Genomic DNA, 20,273 nt, shown 5'->3' on the forward strand with positions numbered 1-20,273 from the left:
ACCTCCCCTTTTTGTATTCCCATTTACAAAAACATTTCAGCAAATCCTTACCCTCTTTCATTTATCTTTACTCTATATCTTAGCCTATTATAACTATATATTTTCATCCATTATCAATGCGCATTTGCATATTCTTGTTAATCTTGTTACCAATACCACTTATTTTCAATCCAACATCATTTTAACATTATTAATTTTACAGTTTTTCTGCAAGTAGTCTTTAAATTTCTTCCAATCTTCTTCCACCAACTCTTCTCCCTGGTCACGGATTCTGCCAGTCTTTTCTGCCAATTCCATATAGTCTATCACCTTCATCTGCCACTCTTCCAGGGTGGGTAAATCTTGTGTCGTCCATGCATTCTTATGACTGTTTATTAAATTTATTCACTGCTTTTTTTTTGCCACGGCAATTTTACACTAACATTTATATCCCACCTTTCCTACTCAAGGGTGGCTTACATACCGTATTTTTCCATGTATAAGATCCCTCCATGTATAAGTTGATCCCTATCTTTTTAAACCCAAAATAAAGAAATCAATAATTATTGATCTGTTGAGGGTTTTTTAAAGCTTTTGGGGGGAGGTCGCCCACTGCCAATCTCTCACCTGCCTGCCCAATTGCCGCCACTGATCACCTTCCTCTCTTGCATTCACAATCTGTGTACAAGATGACCCCCATTTTTTGCCTAACAAATTTAAGCAAAAACATCGCCTTATACACGGAAAAATAAGGCAGTCCTCCGCCTCACTGTTTTGACCTCGCAATAACCTGATGAGGTAGTTTAAGTTGAGTAAAAACTATAAATTATTAAGCTACCGCTTGTCATCTGCTGCTATACTTCAAATCCTGCCTAAGTTTTAAGACAACCATGATATTTCTTTTTCAAATATTCTACAACAAACTAATCAATTTTAATTGGATTTCGAATAAATGTGCAATGAATCAGGGGGTTGCGCAAACCACTATTCTGAACAATGCTTTTAAAAGTAAAGGTAAAGGACCCCTGGACGGTTAAGTCCAGTCAAAGGCGACTATGGGATTGCGGCGCTCATCTCGCTTTCAGGCCAAGAGAGCCGGCGTTTGTCCGCAGACAACTTTCTGGGTCATGTGGCCAGCAGGAATAAACCGCTTCTGGCACAACGGGACACCATGACGGAAACCAGAGCGCACGGAAACGCTGTTTACCTTCCCGCCGGAGTAGTACCTATTTATCTACTTGCACTAGTGTGCTTTCGAACTGTTAGGTTGGCAGGAGCCGGGACAGAGCAACGGGAGCTCACTCCGTCGCGGGTATTCGAACCGCCGACCTTCCGATCGGCAAGCCCATGAGGCTCAGTGGTTTAGACCACAGCGCCACCCGCGCCCCTGCTTTTAGAGGGGGGCGCTGGAGATGAGTTCATGGAATCCGTAAGGTGTGGCATCAAAAAAATTGGGAGCCACGGATGTACATTCTTAGATCCTTAATGTTTGGCCATCACTGGGATGCAGCACGAGATGAGGGAAGCGGGCGAGTTTGATAAACTGGAGGGGGCGGGGAGGGAAGAGAAGAGTCACGTAAACTGGCCTCCTGTCATACCAATTGCTCACCCGCCGCACAGTGACTAAAAAATTAGGAAATGGGTGGCGCTGAAGTTCCACGCTGGCAGGATGCCAGGCGGCGCAGCGAGATGCCTTGCGCCACCACCGCCTCCTGGTATCTCCCGAAGGTGTCTCCAACACACGCCTTCTTGAGATATAAAACCGTGGCAGGAGAGGCAGTTCTATCCAGCACAGCTGATCCCTTCGAGCAGGTAAGAAGGACTTCTCTCCTTTGGGACTCCTCCGGGGCTCCCATCTCAAAACAGAAGGGGTGCAAGGTGTGTTTGCTGTTTGGGATAGTAGTGGTAATGGGCTTTCCCCTTCCTTCAGACTCCCACCCCTTCCCCGTGAACTCCAATCCTTTTCTCGCTCAGCGGCGCGCCTCGTTGCTCCGGACATGTTCAGGCAGCGCTCAACAATTTGCCTTCCCAAACACGCTCAGACTAGGGTGGGGGAGTGGGGAAATAAAAGAGGCAGGATCCAATGGAAAGCTAAAAGTCTCCGTTCTCCCCTTCTGTTGGCCGCACGTAGGAAACACAGCCGTTTGTTGGATTTCTAAGAGCCTCTTTGCGGGATCTACCCAGCGGGTCTCAAGGAACCGACTCGCCACAACTTGCTCCGAAGAAGGGGATTTTTGCCGAACCGAACCGAATCAACAATGGGCTTTGGTTGCTGCAAGAAGAGAAAGGTCAATTGGAGTGGGGAAATGGGACTGTCTTCTGATTTTCTGGGGAAGGCAGAGGAGAAATTGTGGAAATCATTCTGTGTTGGAAGGGGGATGTGTGTAGGGTTTTTTTGGGTGTGTGTGTGTGGAAAGGATGCCCTCTCGGATCATCTGTGGATCTTAAACTCAGCAAAGCTTCTGGGAGAAACGGAGAACCCCATGTCATAGGGAACTGGATTGGGCTGGCTAAAATACAGGGGTCAGTTTCCTCCATTAATGTTCCAGGGATCATAGGAAGCTGTCATACCATTGCTCCCTCTACTTCAATGTGGCCTGCACTGACTGGCAGCAGCTCTCCTGCATACAGAGTGCGTACTTTGTAACTTGGCTACATATCTTGCCCATAGCTGCCAAGTGTCCCTTATTTGGCGGGACAGTCCCTTATCCTAGCGCCATGTCCCGCTGCTGTCCCTTATTGATGAGGCTTCATTTGGCTGCTGGCTGGGCTTTCTGCCTTTGGCTCAGAGGGGCTCAGAAGTGGAACATACCTGTGCCCGGAAAATCCCTTATTTTGGGTGCTGATCCCTTATTTTCAAGGCTGCTGGTCCCTTATTTTCAAATCTGTAAGTTGACAGCTATGATCTTGCCCCATAGCTAAAGTCCTCATGATTCTGGAGAAAGGGTTGATGTGGTTAGGAACACTCTGCCACCGAGACCCAGTCCTTCCCCAGGAGAGAGGGAGAGATCCTCTTGCGCAACCAACTCCCTCTAAGGAAATTTCGGGATCTCCTCGGCCAAACCAGTTCTTTCTAGTTGTGTGAGACGCTGACTTTCTGGGGCCTAGAATAGACTTGTCTACCACCTTGGCAAAGCTCTAATCTCCTCTGGAATGGTCCTCCTTCTGGGACACATTGAAATGTTTTAAGGAAAAATGTCCTAATGAGAGGAGATTGGTAGGTGGGGTGAGGTTTTTTGGGGCGTGGGGGAGAATATCTTGGTAATATTTTTACTAGAAGCGGAGATGGTTGCCAAGTCTAGCGCTGAGTCAGAGTTCGTTGTCCTCGCCTAGGATGCTGTTGTTTGGAAATGAGGAGAGAAGGTGGAAAATTTCATAGCAACATAGAGTTGGAAGGGACCCCAGGGTCATCTGGTCCAACCCCCTGAAATGCAGGAGTCTTTTGCCCAAAGTGGGGCTCGTACCCACGACCCTGACATAAAGAGTCTTGTGCTCTGCCAACTGAGCATGGGGCATGGTTTGTGAAAGGGGCAATCAGGTGGCAAAATTTGCAGACAGGGAACGCGTAAGCCAGCTTTCTCCCAAGTTGGTGCCCTCCGGGTGTTGCTGGACTACAACTCCCATCGTTATCTCTGACCGTTGGGCCATCCTGGCTGGGACTGATGGAGGTTGTAGTCCAACAAACAGCTGTAGGTCAACAGTCTCACCCATCCTGCGTTATACCTCTGCAAGTGCAATTAATATGTGGTCCCTGATTGGTTGGGAGATGTGTATACAGCAGGGGCGGGAAAACCTGTGGCTCTCCAAATATTACTGGACTACAGTTCCAATCACCCCTGACTGTTGGCCATGTTGGCTGGGTGTGATGAGAATTGGGACCCAACAACATCTGGAGAATCATGGATTCCCTGTCCCTGAACTAAGTCGTCATTTGCCTTCCTTCTAATGCAGGGAAGGGGAATCCCTCCAGATGTTGTTGGACTGCAACTCCCATTATCCCTGGTCATTGACCAGTGATGATCTGGGGCTGATGGGAGTTGTAGTCCAACAACATAGGGGCTCCTCATCCCTGCTCTACACCTCTGTAAGTGCATTTGATATGTGATCCCTGATTGGCTGGGACATTTGTCTAGGAAAGGGGCAGGCAGGCTTGTGGCCCTCCAAATGTTTGTGGACTACAACTCCCATCAGCCCTGGCCGTTGTCCCATTTGGCTGGGGCTGATGGGAATTGCAGTCCTCAAACATCTGGAGGTCACCAGATTGGGGAAGGTTAGTGTAAACTCCGTATGTGCGTGTGCATGAAGGTGAAACTGTAGCAGAAGATGCAGATTACAAAAACAACCAAGGAGGTACAGATCGCCTCCTGTTCCAGCAGCCCTGAATACAAATAGCACATTGGGTCCAGAATGACATGTCAGCAGGCTCCACAAGTGACTTCTGTCATGGAGACCAGATCCCTCAGCTGATTTTAAATATATATTCTGGATCAACTGGCTTTGCGGTTGGAGGAAAGACATTCATCCAGGGAAACGCCCGAAAGCTCTGGCTTCTCTCGGCATTCAAACAGGTTTTCCCTGATGATTTTTAGAATATATTTTTTAATAAAAAAAACATTCAGTAAGCTCTCAACTGAATGTAGCACAGTGTAGAAGGAAGATTTCATATGGATTTTCAGGATTCAAAACGGGATTTCCTTTCATTTCATTAAAAAAGATGCTGGCACAGCACAGTCCTATACAGGTCTACTCGGAGGTTGCTTCCAATGACTTCAGTAGGACTCAGTCCCCAAGTAAGGGTGGCAGTCGCAGGAAGCAATAACCTTTTGTTATTTATGGGCTGTTGTCCTGGGCACACTTACTCAAGAGTAAGACCTATTGAACTGGGAATGCTCCTTGCCTGAACCCACTGGTGGTCAGCGGAGGCAATATCAGACAAGATCAGTGTTTCCCAAACTTGGGTCTCCAACTTGGACTACAGTCCCCATCATCCCTGATGGCTGGTACTGCTAGCTAGGGACGATGGGAGTTGTAGTCCAAAAACAGTTTGGAAAACACTGATCTAGATGGACCGTGAGGTCTGACTCAATACAGAACAGCTCCCTCCATTCCTGTCTTAATCAGGGCCTTCTTCCAAACAATGAGGACTAGGGCCTTACTTTATTTATAGGGCAAAATAGCCGCACATCTGCTTTCCATGCCAAAGGTCTGGGGTTCAGTCCCTGGCACCCCCAGTTAAAAGTATATCAGACAGCAGGGGAGGGCAATAGCTCAGGGGTAGAGAGTCTGCTTTGAATGCCGAAGGTCCCAGGTTCGAGACCCGGCAACTCCAGGTAGGGCTGGGAGAGGCCCCTGCCTGCAATCCTAGAGAGCAGCAGCTGCCAGTCCGTGTAAACAACACTGAGCCAGGGCTCTGACTCAGTACAAGGCAACTTCCTGTGTAATAATTAGGAAAGGCAAGGGGTGGGAATGTTAAGGTGAGAGGCTGCAAACTCTCTCTCAGGCTGGGTCTTGGCGGGCCTGGTGGTATGGTGCTCTTATGGCCGAAAACTGAGGGTCAGGATATGTCCCTAGACACCATGGTGCAAAAAGAGGTCCCGGGTCTTTCCTACTCCACTGTTCATCCTGTTTGCAGTGCACATGATCAGATGGATCAGATTGGCTTTGGAGAATTGTTGTGCATCAAATAATCGTGGCTGTCAGAATGGGCAAATCATTTCCGTTTCCGTTTCTCTCTGTTCCTCATTTTTCCAGTCTGAAATTTGCCTCTCCGCATTTCCAGATCAGCTTGCAGGTTTTTTTTCTTTTTTAAAGTCCTCACAAAAATTCGTCAGCACCTCAGTGCGAATTTCTCTTACTATACAATTGTTTTTGAATGCAATTTCGCTGCGACCGACACATTTCTGCAAAGTCTCCAATATCAGACTTTTCTGCACACGATTTTTACCAATACCTGTGTTTTTGTACACCTGTACTTGGCCAGAGAAATGCATTGCAAAATTCAGAACAGTGTGAAATTAGGAGGATGGCTGTCTTTCATGCTTGTATTTTGTTTCGTAATGCATCAGTTTGATCAATTTGCCTTTAAATGTGAACAGAATCAGATTTCTCATCCATCCTTTGAGGCTATCGAACCCCCACCTGACACACATCTGACACCCACAATATCATATAGAGTGCTGATACCCCTCCAGATGTCATTGGATTGCAATTCCCATCATCCATTGCCATTAGCCTTGCTGGCTGGGGCTTATGGGAATTGGAGTGCAAATTTCGGGGATGTACCCTTTGGGAATCTTGGTCCTCAGCACTGACTCTCCATGCCCCTTTGACTTCTTCTGCTTTAAACAGTCATGTCCCTCCTCCCAATGAATTCTGGGAGATGTAGTTTGTGAAATAGGATGACAGTTGTTAGGAGAATCCTGCCCAGAACTATGATTCCCAGAGTTCCTTGGGAAGAGGGATTGGTTGTTAAGCCACTCCTGGAATTGTTGCTCTGAGGGGGGAATAGGGGGTTGCCCTAACAAGTCTCAGTGGCGCCCTTAACAAACTAGAACTCCCAGGATTCGTTTTGGGGAAAGCCATGACTGTCTAAAGTGGGATCATGGTGCTTTAAATGTATGGTGCAGTTGTGGCTTCTGTAAAAAACAACAACCAGGTCTTAAAATGATTTGGAATATGTCCAGCTGTTGAAGAAAGACTCTGGATATCTCCTGAAGTTTCAGAAGATTTGGGATGGATTTGACTTCAGTTTTCATTCATTCTAATGCAGGCAGAATGTGAGTCAGGAAATGAATGAGTTTCAACATAGGATATGGTAAACAAGGATATGATTCGTTCTGGACTGAGTTGTTTGTGGACATGGGACACATCTTATCTGGTCTAGCACAGAAGAGGATGGGTGTTGTGGTTTCCTCTGTAATGGAGCTGGGCTGTTTGGTGCGAATGAAATGGATAATCATCTCCAGATTGCTCACCAGAGATGGTATGCAATCTTGGGAGTCTTAATGGAGTTTCGGGGAGGGTGTAACTGCGTAGGAGGGAGTCGGGCCGGTCTGACTGCCTTCTTTCGAGATCACAGACTTGTGCTGATGCTTTGCGTCTCGCAATAACTCCACCCCTTGTTGTTCTCCTTCCCCAGAACTCTCAAGAGCTCACCGATGTGGAGAGGGCCATTGAAATCGTCATCAACAACTTCCACTGCTACGCCGTCAAGGGCCGTAAAGAGTGCATCACCCCCAATGAGCTGAGGGACTTGGTGGGACAGAGGTTGCCACACTTAGCAGAGGTGAAGAGAATCTAGACCTAGAATCTAAGACAGACGTCCGCTGGGGGGTGGCAGAGGTTTTTTTTTTGGGGGGGTGTTTCTGCGTTATGTAGGGGAACAATTCCAAACCAAATAGTTGCAATTCCTCTCTTCAGCCTAGATCAGCTTCCCTCAACCTGGGGCCTGACACGTGTCATAGGGAATACAACTTCCACATCCCCTTCAGCCAAAATGGCCAATGGCCAGGGATGATGGGAGTTGTAGTCCAACAATGTTCTTGAAGCCAGCTTCCATTAGACCTAGACAGCATGGCCAATTGTCAGGGGTGATGAGCGTTCAACAATGCCTGCACGGCCTCAGTTTTTTTGGAGGGAAAGGGAGGCCTAGATCCTTGTTGTGAGACACTCAGCTGTGGAAGTAATGGTAGATCATTGTGTCCACATTCCTCCGATGATGCTTTGATTGTAGCCTTGTTTCTCTTGTTCCACACAAGTCGGGAAGGAAGAATCTGTGCTCTTCCATGTTATTGGACTTTAGTTCCCACAGTACCTGGCTGTTGGCCTTGCTGGCTGGGGCTGATGGGAGTTAGAGTCTAATAATAATAATAATAATAATAATAATAATAATAATAATAATACCCATCTGGCTGGGTTGCCCCATTCCAACAATGTATGGAAGGCTTGCTGCAGGTTCCCCATCCCTGACACAAATGAATAGAACAGAAACATCCATTGAATGGAGCAGGGAAAGGGAGAGGTGCAGTTTTTCCAAGGAGCAGCAGAAAGGAGAAAGGACCCCCCTCCCCCCCAAAATAAAGGTGTATTTATCACTTGCCTAAAAAAGGGATGCGGGTGGCGCTGTGGGTTAAACCACAGAGCCTAGGACTTGCCGATCAGAAGGTCGGTGGTTCAAATACCCGCGACGGGGTGAGCTCCCATTGCTCGGCACCTGCTCCTGCCAACCTAGCAGTTCGAAAGCACGTCAAAAGTGCAAGTAGATAAATAGGTACCACTCCAGTGGGAAGGTAAACGGTGTTTCCGTGCGCTGCTCTGGTTCGCCAGAAGCGGCTTAGTCATGCTGGTCACATGACCCGGAAGCTGTGCGGTGGCTCCCTCGGCCAATAAAGCGAGATGAGCACCGCAACCCCAGAGTCGGCCACGACTGGACCTAATGGTCAGGGGTCCCTTTACCTTTACTTAAAAATGAAAAAAGCAGTGGAACTTGGTAGATTTCTAATGCAGGGCTAGGAAACCTCAGGTTCAGCCCTCCAGGCATCTAAGCCTTGCCCCTTCTCTCCAGGCTATGCCCTCTTTTTGCCCCTACTTGGCATCCTCTCTGAGTGTTTTTGCCTGGCTGGAATGTGTCCTTGAATTCTGACCATGCCTCTTAACTTGCCAGGATACAGAGGGATGTGTGAGTACGGGCACAGAAACTGCCCTCCTGCGCGGAGGTGAAATTATTGACCTTTGCTGCCCCGCCCACTTTTCTCTCTGGGCCCACCTAGTCCAACCCCCCAAGTCTGGAAAAAGAAACTGCAAACTGTAAATCCAATTTCTGGTTTCCCTGCTGGGTTTTGACAGCTTCTTTCTCCTCCCAACAGAGCGTTGGCACGTTGGACGATAAGATTGAATGCCATGGCGACGGCGACGAGGCCAAACTGCAATTCGGCGAGTATTGGAGTGTCATGGGAGACGCAGCAAAGGGGTGCCGAGTCACAAAGAGTAAGAAGTAACGCACGCCTGGCAGGATCAGAACCACAAGGCCTCGGACCGTTTACACAGGAAGAACGAGAGACTGTCCACCATGATGTCAATGTGTTGTCAATGCAGTGTTAATATTTTGGGGTGCTCTCCATCCCCTCCCCTTGCTCGGTTCTGGGATATCAAAGTCTAGAGCTTGATCGCCTTTAAGTTGGGAAACTTTCAGTTCCCAGCCCAGGTTCCCACCCTAACCACTCTAGTCCACTCTAGAATGGCATTGTTGTAAGCTTTCCGGGTACACTGACGTTCTCGGTTCCTGACCGCTCAACTCGAGAACCTTCAAACGGAGGAGCTCTGGACCCTTAAGAGGTCATTTTAGCTCACCGTCTGGATGTTTTCTCAAATTTCCTATTTTCTGGTTTTGATAATTCAGGCCGACCCCCCAAAACTCCTCCATACTGTGGGGGAGGAAGGGAAAGGAGAATGTTAGCCGCTTTGAGACTCCTTCGGGTAGTGATAAAGCGGGATATCAAATCCAAACTCTTCTTCTTCTTCTGCATGTCTGTTTGTTTGAGATCTTCCAGATCTGATCCAGAACTCTTTGGAGATTTACTTTTAAAATAAATTAGTAGCCCTTGCCTCTAGATTTGTTATGTTTCAGTTCTCTTACCCCTGGATCTAGAATGCCCAGAGCACCATGTTTCCCTCCTCTCTCTAGATCCGGAATCCAGAATACTATTTGCTCCAGACCTTGGAAATGTTATTATTATTTTTAAAAATAAACCTATACATTCAATCCAAAGTTTTGATCTCGGTGGTGGAATTCGTTTCCCGCTTGGCCAGTCCATCTTGGTTCACCCGCTTCCATAGCGTTGATGATGCTTCTTCCATTAGCTGTGTTTTCAAGCTCCTGGTCTCCTCCTTGGGTGTTATTTTAGTCTTCTAAATTCACAAAGCAAAGAAGCTATGGAGTTTGAATTAAATGGATTGGATTTGGCTGTGCCAGATCAGGTGGGCGGAAGAAGATGAGAAGCTATGGAGATTGGACCTAGGCAAGCACTCAACACGAATTTACGACCACTGGAGAAATGCAAATCTTGGCCCAACCAACTACAACTGTGGCAACATGGGTTGTGATTGAACCAGCTTGGAAAGACTGGATTTATATAGGCTCCGCCCATAACCCACCAGTTCCTGCACTGGCTCCACCCCTTGATCTGCCAGAGTTCCAACGTGGCCCCGCCCTCTAGCCTCCAACATCAGGCCTAGCTGTGTTGAATGCAGTCCTTCAACTCAATGCATTTGAAAGCTTTGAGTGGTCTTCCCTTCACCTCCTGATAAGCCACCAGGGGGTGAATTCTTGGAAGATCCAGTTCCTTCTTCCCAATACTTACTGTGGCCCTTCAACTCATCTCTGCACAATTTACCGGGGGCCTAAGGGAGAGGGTGCAAAGCTCAGGGGTAATGGCTTTCAATTTCCTCACCTGGAAAGGGAAGCGGAGGCTAGCGGTTAGAGCAAGAGGCTAGGAGTTGGGGCTGTGTGTGATTCTTGGGTGGGAGAGAGCAGAGGTTGGGTAGCAAAGGGTGTTCTGGGGTCAGGGTTGATGTCTCCACTGGACAAGTCAAACAGGTCTGAGACCTAAACACTCACCAAATGGGAACCACCATGAAATACTTTGAAGAAACCCTTCCCTGCAGCCAAATCTGGTATGCCGTGGTCATCATGAAGCTATCCACCGAGTGTCCAAGTTAGGTCTGGATCCGTCCCATTCCTTTCCACCTCATCTGGCAAGAATTATCCTTGGTTTCCATAGTCTGGGCTGGGCGGATGGCCAAACGTTTTGACCTCTTGTGTTGCTTGCCATATTATTATTATTATTATTTTTGTATAAATCCATGAAATAAAGAAACAAGGAAAGAAAGATTGCAGGAGGCTCGTTGTCTTTCCTTCATCGCATCTCGTTTAAGGGACAGGATCTTTAAGGACGGATCCATGTCGTTGCTAGCCTGGCAGGATCCTGCCTTGCTGAAACGATTCTAGATCTCTAACGGTAAAGGTAAAGGGAGCCCTGACCATTAGGTCCAGTCGTGACCGACTCTGGGGTTGCGGCGCTCATCTCGCTTTATTGGCCAAGGGAGCCGGCGTACAGCTTCCGGGTCATGCGGCCAGCATGACTAAGCCGCTTCTGGCGAACCAGAGCAGCGCACGGAAATGCCGTTTACCTTCCCGCCGGAGTGGTACCTATTTATCTACTTGCACTTTGACGTGCTTTTGAACTGCTAGGTTGGCAGGAGCAGGGACTGAGCAACGGGAGCTCACCCCATCACAGGGATTCAAACCGCCAACCTTCTGATCGGCAAGTCCTAGGCTCTGTGGTTTAACCCACAGCGCCACCCATGTCCCTACTGGACCTTTTATTTCCAGTCTGAGAGTTGCATTCCCTTCTGAGCAATCTTTTGGCAGAGCAACAGATGTAGAGTTTACTGTTCTACAGTAAGCTAGTTTTCCAACACACTCACCCTTCCTTCTGTATCCCTGGAAGCAAGAGGCATGATCAGAGGTCAGGGAGAAATTCCAGCCAGCCAGAAACACCCAAGGAGCATGCAAAGCAGGGCCGGCGAGCATTGCTACCTAGGGAGAGTTCTGAGGGCCATCTACAAAGCCTTGGAGGGCCACATTTGACCCTACAGCCTGAGGATCGCCACTTTGCTCTATTCGTCTAAGCAGTGATGTTTTGCTGCCGCGAGGAAGTCACTCTCCCTCATGCTCAGTCAGCCTGTTAATGACCTCCCTCGCAGGGTTGCTGTGAGAGTGGATAATTACCATGCATAGAATCGTAGAATCGTCGAGTTGGAAGGGACCTCGAGGGTCATCTAGTCCAACCCCGTGCGATCCAGGAATCTCAACTAAAGCATCTGTGAGAGACGGCCATCCAACCTCTGCTTAAAAACCTCCAGTATTCCAGGTCTCATATTCCAGATGGGAGCTGAGTCTTGGAAACAGAGATTTCCCCTCTCTCCTCCCCCCATAAAGCTTTTCCTGATGCCACCAAAGATGTTCTGTTACATTTTGTTATGTTCCTGCTATGTATTGCTTGTAAGCTGCTTTGAGATTTGAGCGGCTCAGGAATACATTAAATCAAATACAATGAATCAAATAAAGACAGCAAGCACCACTACAGACAAAGGATATAGATAGATAGATAGATAGATAGATAGATAGATAGATAGATAGATAGATGATAGATAGATAGACAGACACACACGCGTGCGCACGCGATATGATAATCTTTATTGTCATTGTCCCATACAAAACAATGAAATTGAAAAAATCTACATAAGACATTCAAAAACCAACAAGCCTGCTATCCCAACTATCCCAACCTGGTTAGCCCCCTAAAAACTCTGATACCTCATTTTTAAAAACAATATACTCCCATAGAGACTCCTTACACTGCATTTAAAACCAAAATCGCATTTGGATAGAAACTGTTTCTCAGGCCGCTAGTCCTAGTCTTTATAACCCTGTACCTTCTTCCAGAAGAACCACACACACACACACACACACACACACACACACACACACAATCCTGGTTTTCCCCTCTTGTCAAGAGCCCCTCAGAAATGATGAACAACATCCAACCACCTTGAAAATTAGCGCAGCCAAGATCGTTAAAATCATACAAACGGGTAACACAACAGTAACTACAAACACAGGAATATATCCAAGCAACTCAGAGTTTAAAAACATAAACATAAACACACCATATCATGATGCAATCGTTTTTCATGTTTTTACAGTACAGTGGTACCTCAGGTTAAGAACTTAATTTGTTCTGGAGGTCCGTTCTTAACCTGAAACTGTTCTTAACCTGAGGTACCACTTTAGCTAATGGGGCATCCCGCTGCCGCCGCACGATTTTTGTTCTCATCCTGAAGCAAAATTCTTAACCCGAGGTACTATTTCTGGGTTAGCAGAGTCTGTAACCTGAAGCGTCTGTAACCCGAGGTACCACTGTATTGTAAAATTACTTCCAATATAGGGTTGCCATTTTTGTCTGGATGTTCACTTTTTGAAACATGGCGACCCTATTCCAAAACGATTTCTATGAAATTAAGTCGGTTGTAGGGAGTAAACAGCTCCCTTGATACAACAGCTCCCTTGGCTTCTGGTCTGTTTCTGGGCACGATTCAAAGTGCTGGTTATGACTTCTAAGCCCCATACAGCTTAGGCCCACCTGAAAGACCTTCGGAGGAGGCCCCTTTCTTAGCCCCACTGCCCTCACAGCCCTGCTTGGTGGGGATGCAGGACAGGGCCTTCTCGGTGGCTGCCCCCAAGCTGCGGAACTCCCTTCCTTGAGAAGCTAGACTGGCTCCCTCCTTGCTTGCTTCCCATTGGCAGGTGAAGACTGTCTTATTCCAGCAGACCTTTAGGAACTAACTGTTTTTAAAGGAAAGAGCTTTTAACGGCACTGTGCTGTTTATACTGCCTGCGTTTAATAAGATTTGTTTTTTTATATTGCTGTAATTTTATGAGAGTTTAATTGCTCTTTCATTATGATCTTTTATATGCTTTTAGCCTTTTCTACTTTGCCTGTGTTGTTTTTAATTTGTGTAAGCTGCCCTGAGTCCTGGTTCTGAGAGAAAGGCAGGGTAATAATAATAATAATAATAATAATAATAATAATAATAATAGTGATAAAAACAACAACAACAACAATAACTGATGAAACTAGGGGAACAATTCTGGCACAGCTCTGCCTTTCAGGCCACACCCTTCCCATCAATTCAAAACACTTTTATACCACTTCCAGAGTCATGGTGGAATCTTGGGAACTGTAGTTTGTTGAAGGTGCTGGGAATGGTCGTTCTGCAAGCTCAGCAGCCTTAAGAAACTACAGTTCCCAAGATTCTCTATGACTCTTAATATGCTATAAGAGTACTTTTAATGTATGGTGCACGTGTATCCTGCCTTGGCCCAGTATACCTGAAGGAGCATCTCCACCCCCATTGTTCTGCCCAGACACTAAGGTCCAGTGCCGAGGGCCTTCTGGCGGTTCCCTCCCTGCGAGAAGCCTAGTTATAGGGAACCAGGCAGAGGGCCTTCTCGGTGGTGGCGCCCTCCCTGTGGAACGCCCTCCCATCAGATCTCAGGGAAATAAACAACTATCAGACTTTTAGAAGACATTTGAAGGCAGCCCTGTTTAAGAGAAGCTTTTAATATTTGATGAATCATTGTATTTTAATATTCTGCTGGAAGCCGCCCAGAGTGGCTGGAGAAACCCAGCTAGATGGGCAGGGTATAAATAATAAATTATTCTTATTCTTATTCTGTCTGAAAACACTTAAGAAGAGCCTGTTGGGCCAACCAGCTGTCTCAACAGGAAACTCTCAAGCTGAGCAACAGAGCAACTTTTTCCTCCTGAGGTTTCCAGCAAGTGGTATAAATGTTCCAACCTATCAGGGATCACATATTAAATTGGACTTAAAGAGGTGTAAAGCCTGTGCGCTTTGAGAGAATGTTTGAGAACATAAGAAGAGTCCAATGGATCAGGCCAATGACCCATCTGGTCCAGCTTTCTGTTCTCACTGTGGCCATCTAGACACCTGTGGGAAATTTGCAAGCAGGACCCGAGTTCAAGATCCCCGTACAATTCACTGGGAGTTGGTTCGCATACGCGGCCAAGAGCCAAGGAACCAGATGGCCTCAGCAGAGCTTCGGAGGCAGGGCTGCGTCGTCGCCTGCCGAGGTTCTTCTGCCCGAGGGGCGGTTTCATAATGGAGTTGCCAAGTTGCTCAGCCTCCATGGGAACTGGTAAATAGACATTGCGATGCAAAGGTGTGGGGTGTGACTAATTAGATGGGCAGGGAGTGTGTCACAGGATGAGAGGAGGTGAGGGGGCTGGGAGCCTGGTTGGGAGAAAAGGTTGTCGAGGGACCCATCTGAGCGGGACACGGTCTCTGGAAGGGGCTCGGAAGGAGAGGGCATTGCATCCATGAGGCAGACGGAGGCAGCCATCTTGGTGGTGGAATTTAAGGGCAAGCACCTCACCAGCAAGAACACGGGTGGCGCTGTGGGTTAAACCACAGAGCCCAGGACTTGCCGATCAGAAGGTCGGTGGTTCGAATCCCTGCGACGGGGTGAGCTCCCGTTGCTTGGTCCCTGCTCCTGCCAACCTAGCAGTTCGAAAGCACCTCAAAGTGCAAGTATATAAATAGGTACCGCTCTGGCGGGAAGGTAAACGGCGTTGTCCGTGCGCTGCTCTGGTTCGTGAGAAGTGGCTTAGTCATGCTGGCCACATGACCCGGAAGCTGTACGCCGGCTCCCTCGGCCAGAAAAGCGAGATGAGCGCCGCAACCCCAGAGTCGGCCATGAGTGGACCTAATGGTCAGGGGTCCCTTTACCTCACCAGCAACCAGAGAAGCAAGGAGAAGTGTCATTTTCCAGGTTCTGGCGACATCCAGTGAGAGCCCCACCTGAGATCTCGCAAGCCACCTCTGCTTCTGTTTCTCCTCACTTCTCCAGAGCGGCCAGGGGTCCCCTCCACGCCGTGATAAGTGAGAAGAGGTGGCTGAGGATTTCAGAGAGATGTCGTGGGAATCTTGCAAAAATCTCACTGGAAGCAGCAGCCGCTTCTCCCCACTTCTTTGGCTTCTCGGTTCTGGCGATATCTCGCAGACCTCTGGCGAGATCTTCTCCCTGGAAGCCACAGGCGCAGCCGCACAAGACTGGCAAGCGAGTCTTTGAGCCCACAGCCATGAGCTGACTTCAGGCCAGCCACTCACTCTCAGACTAGCCTACCCCAAAGGGTTGTTGTGGGGCTCAAATGGGGAGAAGGAGAACTATGTACGCCACCTTGAATTTCTTGGAGAAATGTGAGATATAAACGTAAGAAACAAATAATAAAAATTGTCCTTCACTCAGCCCACTTGAAAAGATGGCCTTAAAATGTTGTTTTGGCCCAATTGGATGGCATTTGATGAAACCCAGTGTTTAAAACAGTGGCCAGCCACCTGTTTGTTGCTGTTGTTGTTTTACTACTACTGCTATTACTTACCTACCTTTCTCCCTAAGGCCCCAGGGCAGGTTGCAACATTAAAGCCCAATATTAAGAACAGCTTAAAACAACCTACAATCACAGAAACAAATGGGTTCTCAAAATATGCACCAAGGGGTTGAGCTAGATGATCCTATGGCCCCCCCTCCAATTCTGTGATCCTGTGATTCTATTATCAAGCCAGCCTCAAGGTCTAAAGGGAAAGAATGCTTTTGACCAGGGGTCAGCAACCTTTTTCAGCCGTGGGCCGGTCCACTGTCCTTCAGAGCATGTGGTGGGCCAGACTATATTTTTTGGGGGGAAATGAACGAATTCCTATGCCCCACAAATAACCCAGAGTGGCATTTTAAATAAAAGCACACATTCTACTCATGTAAAAACACCAGGCAGCCCCCACAAATAACCAAAAGATGCATTTTAAATAAAAGGACACATTCTACTCGTGTAAAAACACGTTGATTCCTGGACCGTCCGAGGGCCAGATCAAGAAGGCGATTGGGCCGCATCCAGCCCATGGGCCTTAGCTTGCCTACCCCTGCTTTTGACTGTATTGAAGATCGGCACTTGGAAAATGGTACTCGACAGTCACACAATAATCCTCGAGCCTCAATGTTCAGGGGCAGTTTACCTCTGACTTCCACCTGCTGGAGGCAAAATAACAGGGAAGGGCTGGTGCCTCCATGTCTCGCCCGCAGGCTTCCCAGAGGCTGTGCTATTTCGGAATCGGGGATGGCAAAAGAGTGGGAGGGAATTGGTTTGTCACCAGCCTATGTGTCAGAAGAGGGAAGCCCGGACTCAGGAGGAGGCAACAATCCTTTTATGGTGCTTCGTTCCTTGTATAAACACACACGCACACACAATGTGAAAACTCCTGGAGGAAAAAAAGAAAACATTCCAAGGCAATACTGATGTATATTGATGAGCTAGGATAACGAGGGTGTGCCGTGATACTTTGCTTAGATATTTTGTGTTAGCCACCTGAGTCGTTTGAGTTTTGGTTCCCTGGCTTTGTTGCTTTTTCTTGTGCTTTGCCTGGCTGGGGCCACTCAGGGCGGCTTCCAAAGTATATACAGTGGTACCTCGGGTTAAGAACTTAATTCGTTCTGGAGGTCTGTTCTTAACCTGAAACTGTTCTTAACCTGAAGCACCACTTTAGCTAATGGGGCCTCCTGCTGCCACAGGGCGATTTCTGTTCTCATCCTGAAGCAAAGTTCTTAATCCGAGGTACTATTTCTGGGTTAGCGGAGTCTGTAACCTGAAGCATCTGTAACCTGAAGCGTATGTAACCCAAGGCACCACTGTAATAGGGATGCCCTACATCTGGAATTTCCCGGACATCTGGGAGTCGGAAACAGTGTCCGGATGGATTTCGTTAAAAATAGCTCAGAAAAGTTCGACAACTTTGGGCAAAACTATGAAAAGCTCAATAACATTTGAAATATGGCAACCAAAATATATAAAAACATGATAAAATTTCAAACATTAAAAAATTCCTTAAACAGGGCTGCATTCCAAAGTCTTCTAAAAGTCAGATAGTTGTTTATTTCCTTGACATCTGATGGGAGGATGTTCCACAGGGCGGGTGCCACTACCGAGAAGGCCTTCTTCCTGGTTCCCTGTGCCTTCACTTCTCGCAGTGAGGGAATTGCCAGAAGGCCCTTGGAGCTGGACCTCAGTGTCTGCACAAAGGCGCAGTTCAATTCATTGTATAAATTGCACAAAGTTGGCGGTTGTTGCCCCGCCCACTGTTTCCCCTGGCCCCGCCCATGTAGTCCCCAGGAAATTGTGAAGCAGGGAACGCTCCCCTCAGGTCGAAAAAGGTTCCCCGTCCTTGTCTTAGCAACCCTTGTGTCATCCTTATGCAATGAAAAGCTGGATCGGCTGTCTGCTTCTAAGAAATGATGTAGTCGCTCAGATATGTGACCAGAAACTAGGACGAAGGAACTCTGGAATTCCTCGCATGAAGGCAGTGACTTATTCTACGGCTGAGCCAACCATTTCCTAATCCCTGCAACTAGTTTCTCCCTTTATCATCAAGGCATCCCGCTCCATCATTGTTGAGGAAGGGATGGAAACATTCCAGGAATGTTTACCGAAGATTCTCACCATGTCACAGGAAAGGGACAGAGGATAAAATATTGCGGTGGTGATGAATCTTTGCGTATCATTGCGCATTCCAAGGAGTTTGGGGCAGCATCTTCACTGCCATGCCCTCGCTCTTAAGGCAGCGTCTCCACCCCCCATCGTTCTGCCCTGACACTGAGGTCCAGCTCCGAGGGCCTTCTGGCGGTTCCCTCACTGCGAGAAGCCAAGTTACAGGGAACCAGGCAGAGGGCCTTCTCGGTGGTGGCGCCCGCCCCGTGGAACGCCCTCCCACCAGATGTCAAAGAGAACAACAACTACCAGACTTTTAGAAAACATCTGAAGGCAGCCCTGTTTAGGGAAGCTTTTAATGTTTAATAGATTATTGTATTGCTGGCCACATGACCCAGAAGCTGTACGCTCGCTCCCTCGGCCAGTAAAGCGAGATGAGCGCCGCAACTCCAGTCTCATCCACGACTGGACCTAATGGTCAGGGGTCCCTTTATCTTTACCTTTAGTCATGAGAAGAAAAGTGTCATTAATTTTGCTTTCACATAAAGAATATTAGCCTTTTCTGGTTACCAAGTCTAGTTCAAGATCGGCCAGGCCTGTGGTGAGGATTGTCTAAAACAGGCCTGTGCAACCGGTCTATCATGGGCTGTCCCTGGTTGATCCTGGTCAATCGCATGATCTTCTTGGACGTTGGACACCCCTGGTCTAAAACATGGTGACATGTGATACAGGAATGCGAAATCATATAAAAAGTGTCTGGGTGGTTCCAGCCCTTGTCAAAATCTCAGGTTGCGAGTAATTTTATCCATTATAGTGAAATTTGTGGATTTATTTATTTTTAATTAAAAGTCTGCATGAAAATTCTACCGCGTTTCAGTCATATTTATCCCAATATATACATGCTTGCATGCAGGTTGTGCCTAATATACGCATTTCGCAAAGAGATCTCCCCTAAAATACTACCCTTTTGTAATTTAGGGTTAAGGTTTCTCCGCCCTCTCTCACACACATACACACACATCTGTATATACTGAACACTTTTCACAAAAATTCCAGTATGTTTAATATTTTGCTGCTCCTTTCAGATCAGAACACTTCCATCCCTTCCAGGGTGGCTATTTTTGTGTCGCTGAATGTAAATGTCACCAGGGAGTGGTTTTAGTAAACTTTCCATTTTGTTACTTGTGGCTGGAGTCTTTTAGTATGATGCAATTATTAGTAATTATCATTCTGATGATTCTCTGTTTTGATTGGTACTATTTTATATATTTGAACAACGCGTCTTTTCGAATACTGGCCATTGACCATTATAAAGAGATTGATACATAGAAAGAAAGCCAAGAATGTTAGTTGCCCAAAAATGGAAAGAAGCAGAAGTACCAGCAAAGGAAGAATGGATACAAAAACTAACGTAATATGCAGAAATGGCAAAAGTTACCGGAAGAATAAGAAATCAAGATAACAATCTTTTCATAAAAGAATGGAAATGGTTTATTGAATATTACAGATAAGTTGTAAACAGATAAGAACATTGGCAGGATTATTGTAATCACCTGCAGTTTTATAAGAGTATATATTGAACAAATGAGCAAATTAAGTTAATTTGGATATGCAGAAGATATTTTTTAAAAAATAAAGGGACCACAGAAAGAGGGCGAAGGAAGCCAAGTTTTGAAATGTTAAAATGATTGTAAAATTAGTGAAATGTATAAAACGGAAAAGCACAGAAAAAGATACATAGAAAGGTACATTTCAGAATAAGTAAAGGTAATTAGGTCCAGTCGTGGCCGACTCTGGGGTTGTGGCACTCATCTCGCTTTACTGGCTGAGGGAGCCGGCGTACAGCTTCCAGGTCATGTGGCCAGCATGACTAAGCCGCTTCTGGCAAACCAGAGCAGCGCACGGAAATGCCGCTTACCTTCCCACCAGAGTGGTACCTATTTATCTACTTGCACTTTGACGTGCTTTCGAACTGCTAGGTTGGCAGGAGCTGGGACAGAGCAGCAGGAGCTCACCCCGTCACTGGGATTTGAACCGCTGACCTTCCAATCGGCAAGTCCTAGGCTCTGTGGTTTAACCCTCAGCGCCACCCGCATCCCTACATTTCAGAATACTGCAGCACAATTGTTGAAAGGAGTGAAGCTTTGTCAGCACAAAAATCCTGCTCTCAGAGATTTG

At 47.1% G+C, this 20,273-nt stretch overlaps 1 protein-coding gene across 3 annotated transcripts; it reads left to right on the forward strand.

Moving 5' to 3' along the window:
- The first annotated feature begins 1,692 nt into the window (after positions 1–1,692).
- On the forward strand, positions 1,693–10,870 carry LOC128403721 (protein S100-A14-like). 3 transcript variants are annotated; one of them, XM_053368755.1, is made up of 4 exons: positions 1,693–1,791; positions 2,111–2,267; positions 7,118–7,264; positions 8,844–10,870. In XM_053368755.1, exons 2-4 carry the CDS (start codon positions 2,238–2,240, stop codon positions 8,973–8,975), a joined length of 309 nt encoding a protein of 102 aa, XP_053224730.1. In that variant the 5' UTR covers positions 1,693–1,791; positions 2,111–2,237; the 3' UTR covers positions 8,976–10,870. The 3 variants fall into 3 exon arrangements, with proteins under 3 accessions (XP_053224730.1, XP_053224729.1, XP_053224731.1); XM_053368754.1 differs by lacking the exon at positions 1,693–1,791 and having other exon boundaries at positions 1,968–2,267; XM_053368756.1 differs by lacking the exons at positions 1,693–1,791; positions 2,111–2,267 and adding an exon at positions 6,832–6,961.
- Positions 10,871–20,273: the final 9,403 nt, after the last annotated feature.

Source organism: Podarcis raffonei, chromosome 16 (assembly GCF_027172205.1).
Source record: "Podarcis raffonei isolate rPodRaf1 chromosome 16, rPodRaf1.pri, whole genome shotgun sequence".
Classification (NCBI taxonomy): Eukaryota; Metazoa; Chordata; class Lepidosauria; order Squamata; family Lacertidae; genus Podarcis; species Podarcis raffonei.

Coding starts and splice junctions, on each gene's coding strand:
- LOC128403721 (XM_053368755.1), top strand. CDS start 2,238: ATGGGCTTTGGTTGCTGCAAGAAGAGAAAG. Junction 2,268..7,117: donor GTTGCTGCAAGAAGAGAAAG/GTCAATTGGAGT, acceptor CTCCTTCCCCAG/AACTCTCAAGAGCTCACCGA. Junction 7,265..8,843: donor GGTTGCCACACTTAGCAGAG/GTGAAGAGAATC, acceptor TCCTCCCAACAG/AGCGTTGGCACGTTGGACGA.